Source organism: Pan paniscus, chromosome 4 (assembly GCF_029289425.2).
Source record: "Pan paniscus chromosome 4, NHGRI_mPanPan1-v2.0_pri, whole genome shotgun sequence".
Lineage (NCBI taxonomy): Eukaryota > Metazoa > Chordata > Mammalia > Primates > Hominidae > Pan > Pan paniscus.
Window position 1 is genome coordinate 48,126,886 of NC_073253.2, and position 14,892 is coordinate 48,141,777.

Here is a 14,892-nt window from a genome sequence, read left to right on the forward strand (position 1 = left end):
TAATAAATTTTAAAAACACCTAAGAAAGAAAGGTTAGATTATTCTGAAAGATTTATTTTCCTTGGATTAAAGAGAGATTAAAAATGGCCATATCAGGACATTTCTCTGGACATACTCATATACTATTCCCCTCTGTTTTTTAAAACAAAAGATGGAAGCACCAGGTTAAAGATAAAATGTTGAAAGAACCAAACAGTTTTTAAACAAAGGTGACGGAAGTATTTTGGAAATGAATGGGTACATTTTGGGTTATTACAATGATTAGGGCTACTCTGGGATACAGGGATGCTGGATGCACAGGACTGATTCTGCACATGTCAGGACAACAAAAAGACTGTTCCATATCCTGCTTGTCATTCATACCCCCTGCTGGACTATTCACATAAATCAAAAAAACTAGCAGTAACTAAACCGAGAAACTAACCCCACTGTACATATTTTTGCAAAGCATTTTTTTTTTCTTTTGAGACCGGGTCTCACTTTTTCACCCAGGCTGGAGAGCAGTGGTGCGATCACAGCTCACCGCAGCCTCGACCTCCTGGGCTCAGGCAATCCTCCTGCCTCAGCCTTCCGAGTAGCTGGGACTACAGGTGTGTGCCATCATACCTGGCTAATTTTTGTATCTTTTGTAGAGACTGGGTTTCACAATGTTGCTGGTCTTGAACTCCTGAGCTCAGGCGATCTGCCGGCCTTGGCCTCCCAAAGTGCTGGGGTTGTGGGTGTGAGCTGCCATGCCTAGCCTTGCGAAGCATTTTTTACACCATTTTAATTTCTAAGACTACAAGTACTAGGATCTACTGTGTAAGTTGAAGTGAGATTACTTTCTTTTGAAGTTTCCCAGGAGTTGTTCATCATTTTGGAACCTCATGCCACCATTGTCAGCACTGTTCTAGGACTTGAGCTGACAACATAAACCACTTCCATCAGTTTGCACTTGCTGCTGCTCCATTCAGGGTTACTTCCATACAGTGCAAACCTCCAGCATACTTCATTATGTCTTACTGCATAGTCATATCCAAGCATTATCACTTGAAAAATACAAAAATTTCTTCTATTTATATTCAGTGAGGACACCGTATGGATTTTAAAAGATTCTCTGTATAAAGATCATTAAGGAAAACTAGTAAAATCCAAATAAACTCTGGTGTTCAGTCTGGAGTACTGTATCAATGCTGGCTTCTTAGCTATGACAAATGTGCTATTGGAATGGAAGATGTTAGAAGTAGGAGTGAGAGGCTGAGGGGTATACAGGCAATCCTTATATCATCTTTGCAAGTTTTCTATGAATCTAAAAGTATCCTAATAAAAATGTTTTTGTTTTTGTTGTTGTTGTTTTTTAAGTCTACCTTTAGAGACATACAGAGATTTCAAATTTGGAAAACTGTACCTTCATTTCTGTTACTATCAGTTTTTTGGGTGGTTTTCTTTTTTTTTTTTAAGTCAAGGTCTGCTCTGTCACCCAGGCTGGAGTACAGTGGCACAATCATGGCTCACTACAACCTCAACCTCCTGAACTCAAGTGATCCTCCCACCTCAGCCTCCCGAGTAGCTGGGACCACAGGCACATACCACCATGCCTGGATAATTTTTGTTTGTTTTACCACGTTGCCCAGGCTGTTCTCAAACTCCTAGACTCAAGCGATCCTTCCACCTTGGCCTCCCAAAGTGCTGGGAATACAGGCATGAGCCACCATGCCCAGCCAATAACAGTATATTTCAACTATTATGGTGAATTGCTGAACTAGACATTTTCATATGTTAATAATGGTTAAATGTTAGCAAGTTCATATGGTTCATGCTAGAATAGTCTGGGCCTAATTAAATGGATTGTATTACAAAGTTGAGAATAAATGTACTTTTTATTTTCAGAAATAAAAAAGTCGGTTTTAATCTACTGCACACATACACCTCCACTCTGGCAAATTCTTTGCATGGTTATACTATATTATCTATGATTTTAATTTGAAGTTAGTAAAGGGAAATGTTAGAAAATTATTATTTAAAAATGAGTAAAGGGTCTAAGAGGATTGAAAAACCACTAAAGTAAACAAAGCATTGATAAGCAGAAGAGACAGATTACAGCACAGTTTTTCTGAGAAATTTATATCAAATTCCTATAGAAAAGGATTAAAAGGAAAAAGCAAAGTATTTGTAACCTTTCCTTACAGATAGTCTTATTCTTTTTCCATAGGCTGTTATTCAACAAACCTCTTTCACTGGTAGATGAACCTCCAAGTAAAAATATGTTGTGAAAGAGGACAGGATAAGGAAAATTTTGGTTTTGCAGAAGGCCTATAAAATTCTTGAACACATTCAGCTTCTGAAAAAACCTGTTAGGAGCAGAAACCTGACAGCAGTCAAAAAGTTTTCTAAAAAAACTAATTGGCAGGTTTACTGGGGGAAAAATAAACTCACCTGTGCACAAATCTGATGCATCACATGACCAAACTCATGGAAGTAAGTCCTCACCTCGTCGTGTCTCAGGAGAGAGGGACGACCTGCCACTGGCTGTGAGAAGTTCACCACGAGGGCAGCCACTGCCATCATCCGGCTTCCATCAGGCAGAAGGCAGCCAGGCTGGAGACCGAAGCAGGCCGCATGATTGTATTTTCCTTCCCTAGGAGCCAGAAACACGCGTTGGCAACATAGGAAAATTCTCCTCTAGCAACTACACTGGCATGGCCTCTTCCAGTCATTAAGCCATATCTGTTACCAGAGATGCTTTTAAACATTAATTTACCTTTTAGAAAGTAGGTTATTTTGCTAAAATGGAAAAACTAAAGCTAAACAAACAATAACCCCACTAACATTCTGTGTGAGCTCCGAAGTTTCTTTTATTGAAAAATCTCGAGGTAAGAATGAAGAATGCATGTCACACCGACAGCTGAATGTCCAATTTATTTTAATGAGGTTCTACTTTTCTTTTTCAAAGATGGGATTATTAAACACTAAACAATGCTGAAACACACATTTGAAATAAAAGATACAGTTTGACTCACTAGGCAGCCTTTTCATTAAAATCGGAATAAAAAACTGAATTTCTGACAATAAGGTTTTTCCTTTTATTTGAGGAGGAAAGAATCAGTAATCGCAATTAAATAAGCTTCTTTTATAAACTAGACAGGCCTTTTTGAAACAGAATGCTTTTAGTTAGCCTGGGAAAATGCATAAATTATACAATCAATTAGACTATTCTTGTACAGTGTCGTATCTGTGTGGTCTTTCCAAAAGCTATTAGACTTCATTCTCCAAAAGCTATCAGACTTCATTTCGGCAGTACGTGTCCTTTCCCCCTTTTCTTTTGCTCAGAAGACTAATAGTACCTGGTCTTTTTTTTGTTTTGTTTTGTTTTTTGAGACAGAGTCTTGCTCTGTCATCCAGGCTGGAGTGCAGTGGCATGATCTCAGCTCACTGCAACCTCTGCCTCCCAGGTTCAAGCAATTCTCCTGCCTCTGCCTCCTGAGTAGCTGGTATTACAGGTATGCAACACCACGCTGGTTAATTTTGTTCTGTTGTTTTGAGACGGAGTCTCGCTCTGTTGCTCAGGCTGGGGTGCGGTGGCAAGATACTGGCTCACTATAATGTCCACCTCCTGGGTTCAAATGATTCTCCTGCCTCAGCCTCTAGAGTAGCTGGGACTACAAGTGCCTGCCACCACACCCAGCTAATTTTTGTATTTTTAGTAGAGATGGGGTTTTGCCACGTTGGCCAAGCTGGTCTCAAACTCCTGACCTCAGGTGATCTGCCCTCCTTGGCCTCCCAAAGTGCTGGGACTATAGGTGTTAGTCACTGTGCCCAGCCTAATTTTTGTATTTTTAGTAGAGATGGGGTTTCATCATGTTGACCAAGCTGGTCTTGAACTCCTGGCCTCAAGTGATCCACCTGCCTCAGCCTCCCAAAGTGCTGGGATTACAGCCACTGCACCCAGACAGTACCTGGTCTTTTTAAAACCTATTCTGAATACCCTTTTTAAAAGTCAGTTAGACAAATAAAACAAGTTAATCCCTTTTACCTTTATGAAGAGAACATCTAAGATGACAGGAAGTAAGTATTAACTAGGTCACTACTTTCACAAAGATTACTCTCTGTTACCCACACCAGGGTGCTGGTAGCAATGACCAGATCTCTGAGTACAAAAGAAATTAATTATATCCTGGCAGTGAGACGGCAGAATGAGGTAGCAAGAATTGTTCTTTGACCCTGGAAAGAAAATCTGAGGACAGTTATAGGAGACTCCAATATTAAAGGATTACTCCTGAAAGAGTTCTTCGGTTAAAACTATATCCTGATACTTTTTATTTAAAAATAAGACTCATCTATATTTGGCAGGGTTTTACTTTTAGGTCATAATATAAGTGAAAGTAAGTCCATAAAGCAGCAGGTGATGTGATTTGGCTGTGTCTCCACCCAAAGCTCATCTTGAATTGTAGTTCTAATAATCCCCACGTGTCATGGGAGGGACCCAGTGGGAAGTAATTGATTCATGGGTAGCCAGTCTCATGATAGTGAGTGAGTTCTCACAAGAGCTGATGGTTTCATAAGGGGCTTTCCCCTGTTTGCTTGGCACTTCCCCTTCCTGCCGCCACGTGAAGAAGGATGTGTTTGCTTCCCCTTCTGCCATGATTGTAAGTTTCCTGAGGTCTCCCAGCCCTGCAGAACTGTAAGTCAATTAAACTTCTTTCCTTTATAAATTACCCAGTCTCAGTCAGTTCTTTACAGCATTGTGAGAAAGGACTAATACACCAGGATAATCACTTAGGTGCTAAAAGACACTTCTGCCCACCAACTAGATGACACAGTTACTCAACCTACTTTTCAGCACTCAAAGTCAGTGGATTACAAACTTGTGTGTATTACTGAATGAGGGGGATACTATACTCTCCTTTGATGTATTTAAATTATTAGTAATTGTAAGAGGTTGACTTTGCTTTAGAAAGTAGCCTGGGGAGAAAGAGATCCAAATCCTTTTGTGTCTGATGAAACACTATGGAATCTATAGTTACTACACGCTATAGACACAATTATAACATTTTTATAATTGTTACCACTGATATCTGGGCAAGATGATTTGCATATATAGTCTTTAATGCATAAAACAATCCTGTAAAAGGATTTCCAGTCCCATATTACAGAGGAAGAAACAGAATCTCAAAGAGGTTATGTCACTCAAGCATTCAAACTCAAATCTGACTGACTGCAAAGATTTTGCTACTTCTACTAAACTGTGCTGCCTCTCAGCCAGACTGAAGGGAGTGGCCATAGATTATTGGCAGACAGATTATCTAATAAATATTTTGGTGCTCAATTTTATTTATTTATATTTTTTGAGTTAGAGTCTTGCTCTGTCGCCCTGGCTGGAGTATAGTGGCGTGATCTCAGTTCCAGGGTTCAAGCTATTCTCATACCTTGGCCTCCCGAGTAGCTGAGACTACAGATGCCTGTTAAATTTTTGTATTTTTAGTAGAGACAGGGTTTCACCATATTGGCCAGGCTGATCTTGAACTCCTGACCTCAAGTGATCTGCCCACCTCAGCCTTCCAAAATGCTGGGATTACAGGTGTGAGCCACCATGCCTGGGTGGTGGTCAATATTTAATTAAGTAAATGTAGTGCACAAACTAGATGATGACGATAATGACAATGGTAGCAGCTAACTCTGATTAAGCCTTTGCTATGTGCTGAGCAGTCTTCTAAATGCTTTGCATGTATTCAACCAATTTAATCCTTACAGTGACCATACAAAGCAGGTACTACTAATATTCCCAGTTTATAGGACCTATAATATAGGTAAGAAAACTGGGGCACAGAAAAATTAAGTAACCTACCTAGTAAATGATGATGCCAGACATTCTGGCTTCAGACTCACATTTTAAATCTGTACACTAAGAAACCCATGTGAGAAATATGAAAGAGTAGAGTCTTTTTTTAAATTAATTTTTTTAGAGATAGGGTCTAGCTCTGTCACCTAGGCTAGAATGCAGCAGTGTGATAATAGCTCACTGTAACCTTAAACTCCTGGACTCAAGTGATCCTCCTGCTTCAGCACAGCTAGGACTACAGGTGTGCACTACCACACCTGGCTAATTTTTAATTTTTTTTTTTTTTTTTTGAGACAGGGTCTCACTCTGTCACCCAGGCTGGAGTGCAGTGTTGCAATCTTGGCTCACTGCAGCCTCCACCTCTGAGGCTCAAGTGATCCTCCCACCTCAGCCTCTCGAGTACCTGGGACTATAGGTATGTACCACTACACCTGGCTAATTTTTGTATTTTTTGTAGCAACAGAGTTTTGCCATGTTGCCCAGGCTGGTCTTGAAGTCCTAGACTCAAGCAATCCACCTGCCTTGGCCTCCCAAAGTGCTGGGACTACAGGCATGAGCCACCACACTTGACCTAATTTTTAAATTTTTTGTAGAGACAGGGCCTCACTATGTTGCCCAGGCTGGTCTCGAACTCCTAGCCTCAAGCAATCCTCCCACCTTGGCCTCCCAAAGTGTTGGGATTACAGGCATGAGCCACTGTGCCTGGCCAAGAGTAGAGTCTTAAAGTAGGCAGTAGCTGAATCCCTAAGGTCCCTTCCAACAACGTGATCCTTAGTACCTTGGATAGAGGTCCAAATAGAACTGTCCCAATACTTCTCCTGTAGCTTTATCCTTCACAGTATAAAGTGTAACACTCTTGTTCCAAACATGAGCATCTGTCATTTGTTCAAATGAAAGTCCCAACAACTCCTGGTAGGTGTTCAGCAAGCCTTCAGTGACCACCTCAATTGGGAAGTATTCCTTGAGGAACTCTTGGTCTATGGAATACTTGAGTTCCTCTGTCTGAGTCATGTAGTAATATAGATCCCAGGCATTGATTTTCCCATCATATTCAAAACCCCTGTCTTTGCATTCCTTTTTCTTCAAATTCAAAATAAACTCTCGTTCTGCTTCACCCAAGGGTTTTAACTTCTGGCTTAAATCATCTGTAAGGAAAAGGAAAAGTTAGTGATCTACTTGCTTTTGGAAGCAAGCATACTCATAAATACCACCTGTGTTTTAGCATGGTGCTTCCTCCTTTGCAGTACTCAATACAGATAGATCAGGTGGAAAGAGGGAAAGGAGGAGGAAAAAAGTGAGGGAGGAAAGCAGGCTGTATTATGGAAGCACACTTTGCTCTTCGGGGTTATTGATTTTATGGTCCTAGCCCCTTTTTCTTTTAACACCCCCAGAACTGGGCCATGAGTTCCTCAATTCATCACCAAAGCTCAAGTTTATCTCAGAGAACGCTGACTGAAGAATGTTATTCAGGGAACAAAGCACTAGTGAAACTAAAGTCATGTACATGATTATTCTTCAATGAAGTTAGTCAGACTCCTAAGAAAGCTAGGGAAAACACATCAGATGTGACCTGTGGTCAATGTTATCTAGAAATTCCTATCACTGGGTTTAGTTTCTAATTACCCCATTTCTGTGAAGGTTTATCTGGACACAGCAATTCCAGTTTTTAGCTGGAGAAACTTCTGAGAACCACAAATTATATTGCTGTGGTCAATTTTTCACTTTACTGTATTTGGATAAATGAGTATGGTCTTATGTATTTATTTTTTACATTTTGTTACATACGTTACGATAAAAACATGCCTGGCTCTGCAAAGGACATGGCAGTTCAGAAGGCAACCTCACAATGTGAGAGATGGAGGAGCAGCCCGAGGAATACCGTGAAGAGAAGTGAGGAAACTCATGGAGGATACAAAGATATAGTTATCCATATATATATCTGTGTGCATGTGTGCGTGCGTGTGTCTGTGTGTGTGCATGTATGTATACACACAGACACACACACACAAATATATATATATATAAAGAGAGAGAGAGAGAGTGAGTGAGTTTTGCTATGTTGCCCAGGCTGGACTCCAACTCTCAGATTCAAGGGATCCTCGCACTTTAGCCTCTCTCAAGAGGACACTTTGCATAGGAATATGCCAATCTCAAATTAGAAGGAAAACTCATTTAAATGAATTAAATTAATCAGGTGGTTACTAAGGAAAATTTCAGTGTATGCAATCACCACTGAAGGAAACATTCTTTACAAACCTGTTAACTCTCTGAGCCATCCTCTTGTATACCATGCATCAGACTGTAGAGTAATTACCTGTTCACACTTCTGTTGTTTCTAGTAAGTGACAAATCCATTGAGAAAAAGACCTTGTCTCTTTTTAAAAAATTATTTTTATTTTTAGAGACAGGGTTTTGCTCTGTCACCCAGGCTGGAGCACAGTGGCATGATCATGGCTCACTGCAGCCTTGAACTCCTGGGCTCAAGGGATCCTCCCACCTCAGCCTCCCAAGTAGCTAGAATTACAGGCACGTGCTACCATGCCTGGCTAATTTTTAAATTTTTCTGTAGAGACAGGGTTGGGGTCTCTTTGTTTCCCAAGCTGGTCTTGGACTCTGGGCCTCAAGTAGTAATCCTACTATTTAGCATACTGCCTAAGGCTGAATAGTTATTTCATAAACGTCTCATGAATGAATGAGTGAATTATACAATAACAAATACATACCATTTATGGAGTTTAACGTTATAGTTATTAGATAATAATTTTTATGTATATTATTTTATATTACAGTTATTAGATAATAGTTTTATGTATATTATTTTATATTAGTTTTGTATATTAACAAGTGGTTTCTGGAATATTAAATGTCTTTTGCTTATGTATGTTTTATTTTTATGTATGTCATATTTGTCAGCTTATTTTATACAAATTCATAAGCAGCCATGCTATGACTACTAAATCCCTAGTGAAGAGAATAAAGCCAGTAACTTTAGTAACTCTCTGTTAGAACCTACATGTCATGTTAGGAATTAGTATAAAAAGCCTAAAGAAGATATAAGATACAGTGAAGCCAGGCCTATACTAGCAATATAAACAATAAGCAGTCCCTAGAACCAAGCATACTATCTAACACTTAATAGGTGATCAATATACTTCTCTCGAATGAAGGAAAAGTAGGATGTCCTCAAAGGCATATTATGTTCTGAGGCCTTCTGTCTGGTTGACATGGTATAGCAAAACAGTCATAGAAAAAAAAAAAAGAACTAACCTAGAAAGGCTGTTACGCAGCTTGTGCTCTTTGCAGTGTTCATCTCAAGGACGAAGTCAGCATGTGTGCTATAACCGAGTAGTTTGGCCACCTTGGCCCGCAGTGGGAGTAGCTGCTGCAAAATTATGGTGTTTTCCTAGTAATAAACAACAGCAACAAAATAAAGGCTAATCAATAATTTGATCCAAAGCACTAAAAGGAAGAATTACTGTATGTATTTTTAGGTTTGTAAAATTATCAAATATTTTTAGACCATTTAAACTTCTGGTTCCATTTTGGTGTTATAGGCTTTTTTTTTTGGATTCATGATTTCGTTTTATTCCTGAAACAATTTATGACTTTTTAAACTTCAGGAGATAACTATGAGGTCTTAATAAAATTGTAGGTGCTATAAACTTAGAGTGAAAATATATTTTTAAGGAATATAGCGAATCCATATTTACTTCTACTGACAGAACTGCACCAAATATTGGTACTTTCAGTTCCTTTGGACATTTTTATTGTGGTAAAATACACATAACGTAAAATTTATCTTTTTAATTTCATACCCGTTTGTATGGCTACTATTTTTTAAAACATAGAAAATGTGCTGGTGAGGAAATGGAGAAATTGGAACCCTTGCATATTGCTGATGAGAATGTAAAGTAGTTTAGCTGCTGTAGAAAACGGTATGGTGATTCCTAAAAAAATTAAACCATATGATCCAGCAATTCTACATCTCAGTAAATAACAAAGATAATTGAAAGCAGAGACTCGAAGAGAGATCTATACACCCATGTTCACAGCAGCATTATTTATAACAGCCAAAAGATGGAAGCAACCCAAGTGTCCATGGACACATATACAGGTAAACAAAATGTGGTATATATATACAATGGAATATAACTCTGCCTTTACAAGGAAGGAAATTCTGACACATGCTACAACATGGATGACCCTTTAAGGTATGCTAAGTGAAATAAGCCAGATACAAAAAGACAAATATTTTATTATTCCACTTATATGAAGTTCCTAGAGTAGTGAAATTCACAGAGACACAGAATAGAATAGTAATTGCCAGGGCCTGGGGATAGGGGATAATGGGGAATTAATGCTTAATGGGTAGAGTTTCAGTTAAGGAAGATGAAAAAACTCTGCAGGTGGATACAGGTGATGGCTGCAGAAAAATATAAACATATTCTCAATGTGAATATACTTAATGCCACACGCTATGGTCTGAATGTTCCCCAAAATTCATGTGTTGAAACATAATCCCTTTTGAGGTAGTGTTAAATGGCAGGGCCTTTTGGGAAGTGACCAATGAATTAGTGCCTTATAAAAGGGCTACAGCTAAAGAACTTGGGCCTTTTCTGCCCTTCCCCCTTCTGCCATGTGAGGATACAGAAAAAAGGCCCTTTCTAGACACTGAATGCTGATGCCCCTTGATCTTGAATTTCTCAGCCTTCAGAACTGTGAAAAATTTCTATTGTTCATAAATTACTTCGTCTGTGGTATTTTGTTATAGCAGCACAAATGAACTAAGGCACCATAAAATTCTGCTTTTAAAAATGTTTCAGGGATTTTTCCCAAGTTAACATTACAAATATCTTTTATATTTTATTTGTATTAAAAATACAAAAATTGATATTATTTTATTATTTTCTTAACAATGAAATGAAAGTAATTCTCCTAGAGGAAGTAAGTAAATGTTAAAGTAAAAGAAAAAACTAATTCCAATAATCAAATCAGCAAATTATTTATAGACTGGTTTCTAAGGAAAATCACACACTGAGGTCACACTACCTGCATTCAAAATTTGGTTCCACCATTTACTAGTTACCTGATCTTGGGCAAATTCTGGAGCTTTCTGACCCTCAGTTTTCTCATTTGCAAGATGGAAAATAAAAATACCTACACTGGAGAGTAATCATGAAGATTCAAATGAAAATATATGTAAAGTGCTTAGACAAATGCCTGGCACATAACCAAACACTATATAATTATCTGTTATAATTATTAGTATTTTAAAACTAAAATGGAAAACATAGAAGAGAAACATACATAATGTAATTCTCCAAGTTCTAAAATTAAATAGTTTAATTAGATTTTTCTTTCATTTTTTGCAGTTTCTCCAGATCTTCTCTCTAGACTGCCAATTTTCTCCCAATATCTGTTCTCTCATTTTTTCTTTTAGTAATAGAACTCTGAATTTTTTTTTTTTTTTTTAAATTTTCATAGAGGTGAGGTCTTGCCATATTGCTGAGGCTGGTCTTGAACTGCTGGCCTCAAGCAATCCTCTTGCCTTGGCCTCCCAAAGCGTTGGGATTACAAGTGTGAGCCACTGTGCCTGGCTGAACTCTGAATTTTTGCCGGACACTTGGTTACCTAATTATGTTTCCCAGCCTTCCTCAAAGCCAGCTGTGGCCATGTGATACTCAATGGGACAATGGGATGTGAATGAAGTGATGAGTGAAATTTCTGGGTCATGTCTGATAGATCTTTGCCTTGCTGGCTGTGAACTGAAGATGACCTCAATGACCCTGAAAGCCACACCCTGAGGATGGTAGAGCTGTCTTCCACCTCTGGACCACTCACCTCTTGACTTACAGTTACAAGACAAATCTTTCAAAAAAAAAAATTGTGGTAAAATCTGCCATTTTAGCCATGTAAAATTCAACAGCAATAATACTCATTCTATTGTGCAACCACTACCATTATCTGTTTCTAAAACTTATCCATTACCCCAAACAGAAACTCTGTAACCATTAACTCCCCAGTCTTCCCTCTCCCCATTCCCTGGTAACCTCTAATCTACTTTCTGGAAAGATAAAACTTTTATCTTATTTGAGTTAACTGTGCTTTTGACTTCTGTCAAGTCCCTTAGCCTGGACCCTAACATATGTAGAGATTAATACCAGAAATTGGGTGGTACTAACAATAAAAATGAAAAATGTACAGGAATGGAAGGTAAGGACCCAGACATTGCAGGCTGGGAAGCAGGTTCTCATTATACCATGGGCATTTGTGAAAACTGTTGCTTGCCATAACTCAGACGGCAGGCCATGTACCTACTGAGTCTTAGTCTAGAGGAATTGTTTGGGAAAACTAATACTGTTGGGAGGTGTTTTTTTGGCATTTGTTGCTTTTTGAAAGATTACATGGGAGAGATAAGCTTGGGTGAGAATTGGCCAGTTTCTAAAGATGTAAGCAAAAGAATTCTGCTCAGGGAGGTTCTGCCTCTGGCCTACAATCTTCAGATGGTTGGAAAAGCCAATTGCTCTGTGTTCCTAGTGTCAAGAGAAAAGACTGTCACTCCGAGTTACTGAACTGCAGACATGAGTTTGAGAATGCTGCCTTCTTCCACAAGCTCACTATGTTCAGAGGGCCTGAAAGCAGACTTCATTAAATGGAGGAAGAGTGAGATGGATAAATTCAGAAGCCAGTATATAAGATTTGGCAAGTTTAAGAACTATGACCAAAAGTGATATTTGGGTATAGTTATTTTGACATGCATCTGATTAGCAGCAAACAGACAACAAACCTACATTTTTGAGGAGGCTGTATTACCAAAGATATCGTAAGTCTGGCCTACAAAAGTTTGGATTATTTGATCCCTAAAGCAACCCTTGGGATTCTACCTGACATTAGCAGGACCAGCAGTCCCCTAAGATATGGTCATCAAGGATAATGGACAAAAACAATTCCCTGTGGGCAAAACTGGGGGCCATGGAGTATAATTGATAAAGGAATTCTTATGAGAAAGCAGACCCAAGTTTAGTCCAACAACCTAACCAAGAAACGTCACCATAGTACAGAATCTTCCCAGTTCCTGAGGAATTTGAAAGTTTTAGAAAATTGCTATGAGCTTGCTATGTTTCCCAGTCTTTCTTTTTCCAAATGGGACTTTTCAGTGTGGTTATTCTTTTCCTATGCCATCACTGGGAGTGTTGCGGGAGGGTGTGGGGGTGAGGAGCTGATAACTTGTCTTCCTTTTATAGTTTGCTGGATTATGAGAAGCTACAACCAGGAAGAACTGTATCACCCAGAGATCCTGGTCTTTGAGCTTCAGGCAGTAACTGGGAATTAACAAATGGTGAATGGGCCCTATGTAAGGAAAAAAGGGTCCTCATGGTTACTTGGATAGCTAGAGAGGCAGATCACGGTAGAACTGGCTAGATGACTGAGAATCCCTGTCTACTTCTTCCTTTTTTCTTTTTCATATTAAAGCAGGACTTACCAGTGCTGGATTGTTGATTTAGGAGAGGAGCAACTTCTAATTTATTTAATCCATTCTATTTTTATTAGAACAGCTTATCCTGTGACCACACCAAGCAGGTTGTCAATGAGCAATGAAAAAGCTAAAAGTCTTGTAAGTCTGAGGAATTAGAGATACAGTGCACACACAGGAATATCAGTCTCTGAGCTGACTTTGACACTGGTGAACAAAGTAAACCCTTTTCTTAAAATATTCCATTAAAAACAAAAGAAAGACAAACATTTATAATACCTCTTTGCACCTTGTATTAAAAGCCATTTCCATCCTTCTTCTGGTTTCAGGGATACAACATTTCTTCATGACAGGGAAATAGTGTGGATATTTTAAGGTAATTTTATACTTGTCATCATCTGTCTTTTCTAAACTGTCAATGAAATCATCAGGAAGAGCACCTGCAAAAAATCATTTTCTCATATATCAAATTTTCCACTCATTGCTGGTTTATTTAGTATTGGCATGGTGCCTTTTAGTAGCTCTAGGAATTTTGTGTAGTAATTGAAATTCAAGTAAAATAATGACAATCCTTTAAATATCATTTTGATGTTGCTGGAATTGGGATGGCTGTTAGAGGCCAGGTGCCTTGGGAGATGGCAATTCAAAATATGAACAGGTTTCAGTAAACTTGTGCAAATGATGTTTCAGTGGAGAACAGGCAAAATTAAGCGAAGAAAGACCCAGGAAGGCTGGGCACAGTGGCTCATGCGTGTAATCCCAGCACTTTGGGAGGCTGAAGTGGGTGGATCATGAGGTCAAGAAATCGAGACCATTCTGGCCAACATGGTGAAACCCCGTCTCTACTAAAAGTACAAAAATTAGCTGGGCGTGGTGGCACATGCCTGTAGTCCCAGCTACTTGGGAGGCTGAGGCAAGAGAATTGCTTGAACCAGGGAGGTGGAGGTTGCAGTGAGGCGAGATTGCGCCACTGCACTCCAGCCTGGCAACAGAGCGAGACTCCGTCTCAAAAAAAGAAAAGAAAAGAAAAGAAAAGAAAAGAAAAGAAAAGAAAAGAAAAAAGACCCAGGACTGAGTAAGAAGAGACTAGTTTAAGATACAATGCAGGAAACAATGCAAGTCAAAAAAATTTTTAAGGCACTGAAGGCTGTTAAACACAACTATAAACTACCAAGAAAAATTATGAAAAAAAAAAAAAGATTATTAAGTCCCCTCTGGACTGTCTCTAGAAATTTTATATACTCTCATTAGCCTAAAATCTAATTTTGGTTGGTTTGATTGTCTCTTCTGTAGAAGGGGTGGTGGGCTTAGGTACTGGATCATTTTTTAAATAATTATTTGAACTATGATTTAGAAATTTTGTATCTGGAAAGTAAAACAAACTGTGAGGTAACACTATTTGCCTAAATTATATGATTTAATCTAGAAAAATAATAAAACTTACCAAGTTCAGCCTTGGAAAATACAAGGAAGGTATCATCCTCATTGAGGTTTTTGTTAAAATCAATACATAGCTCACTCATTCTTTTCTTCATTGATTTGATTTCCTGAAAGGAAGATAAAAATACAGGGCATTAGCAATAAAAAGAAACTCATTTTT

General features: G+C 38.7%; 1 protein-coding gene across 1 annotated transcript in view; it reads right to left on the reverse strand.

The window, feature by feature from the left end:
• Positions 1-14,892, reverse strand: part of NLN (neurolysin) — a 99,554-nt gene that overhangs the window by 28,143 nt on the left and 56,519 nt on the right. The window contains exons 5-9 of the mRNA XM_003827430.5: positions 14,737-14,839; positions 13,572-13,732; positions 9,086-9,221; positions 6,597-6,963; positions 2,416-2,617 (exon numbers count right to left, since the gene is read on the reverse strand). Of these exons, the coding sequence (XP_003827478.1) occupies positions 2,416-2,617; positions 6,597-6,963; positions 9,086-9,221; positions 13,572-13,732; positions 14,737-14,839 (969 nt within the window). The remainder of the gene's footprint in view (positions 1-2,415; positions 2,618-6,596; positions 6,964-9,085; positions 9,222-13,571; positions 13,733-14,736; positions 14,840-14,892) is intronic.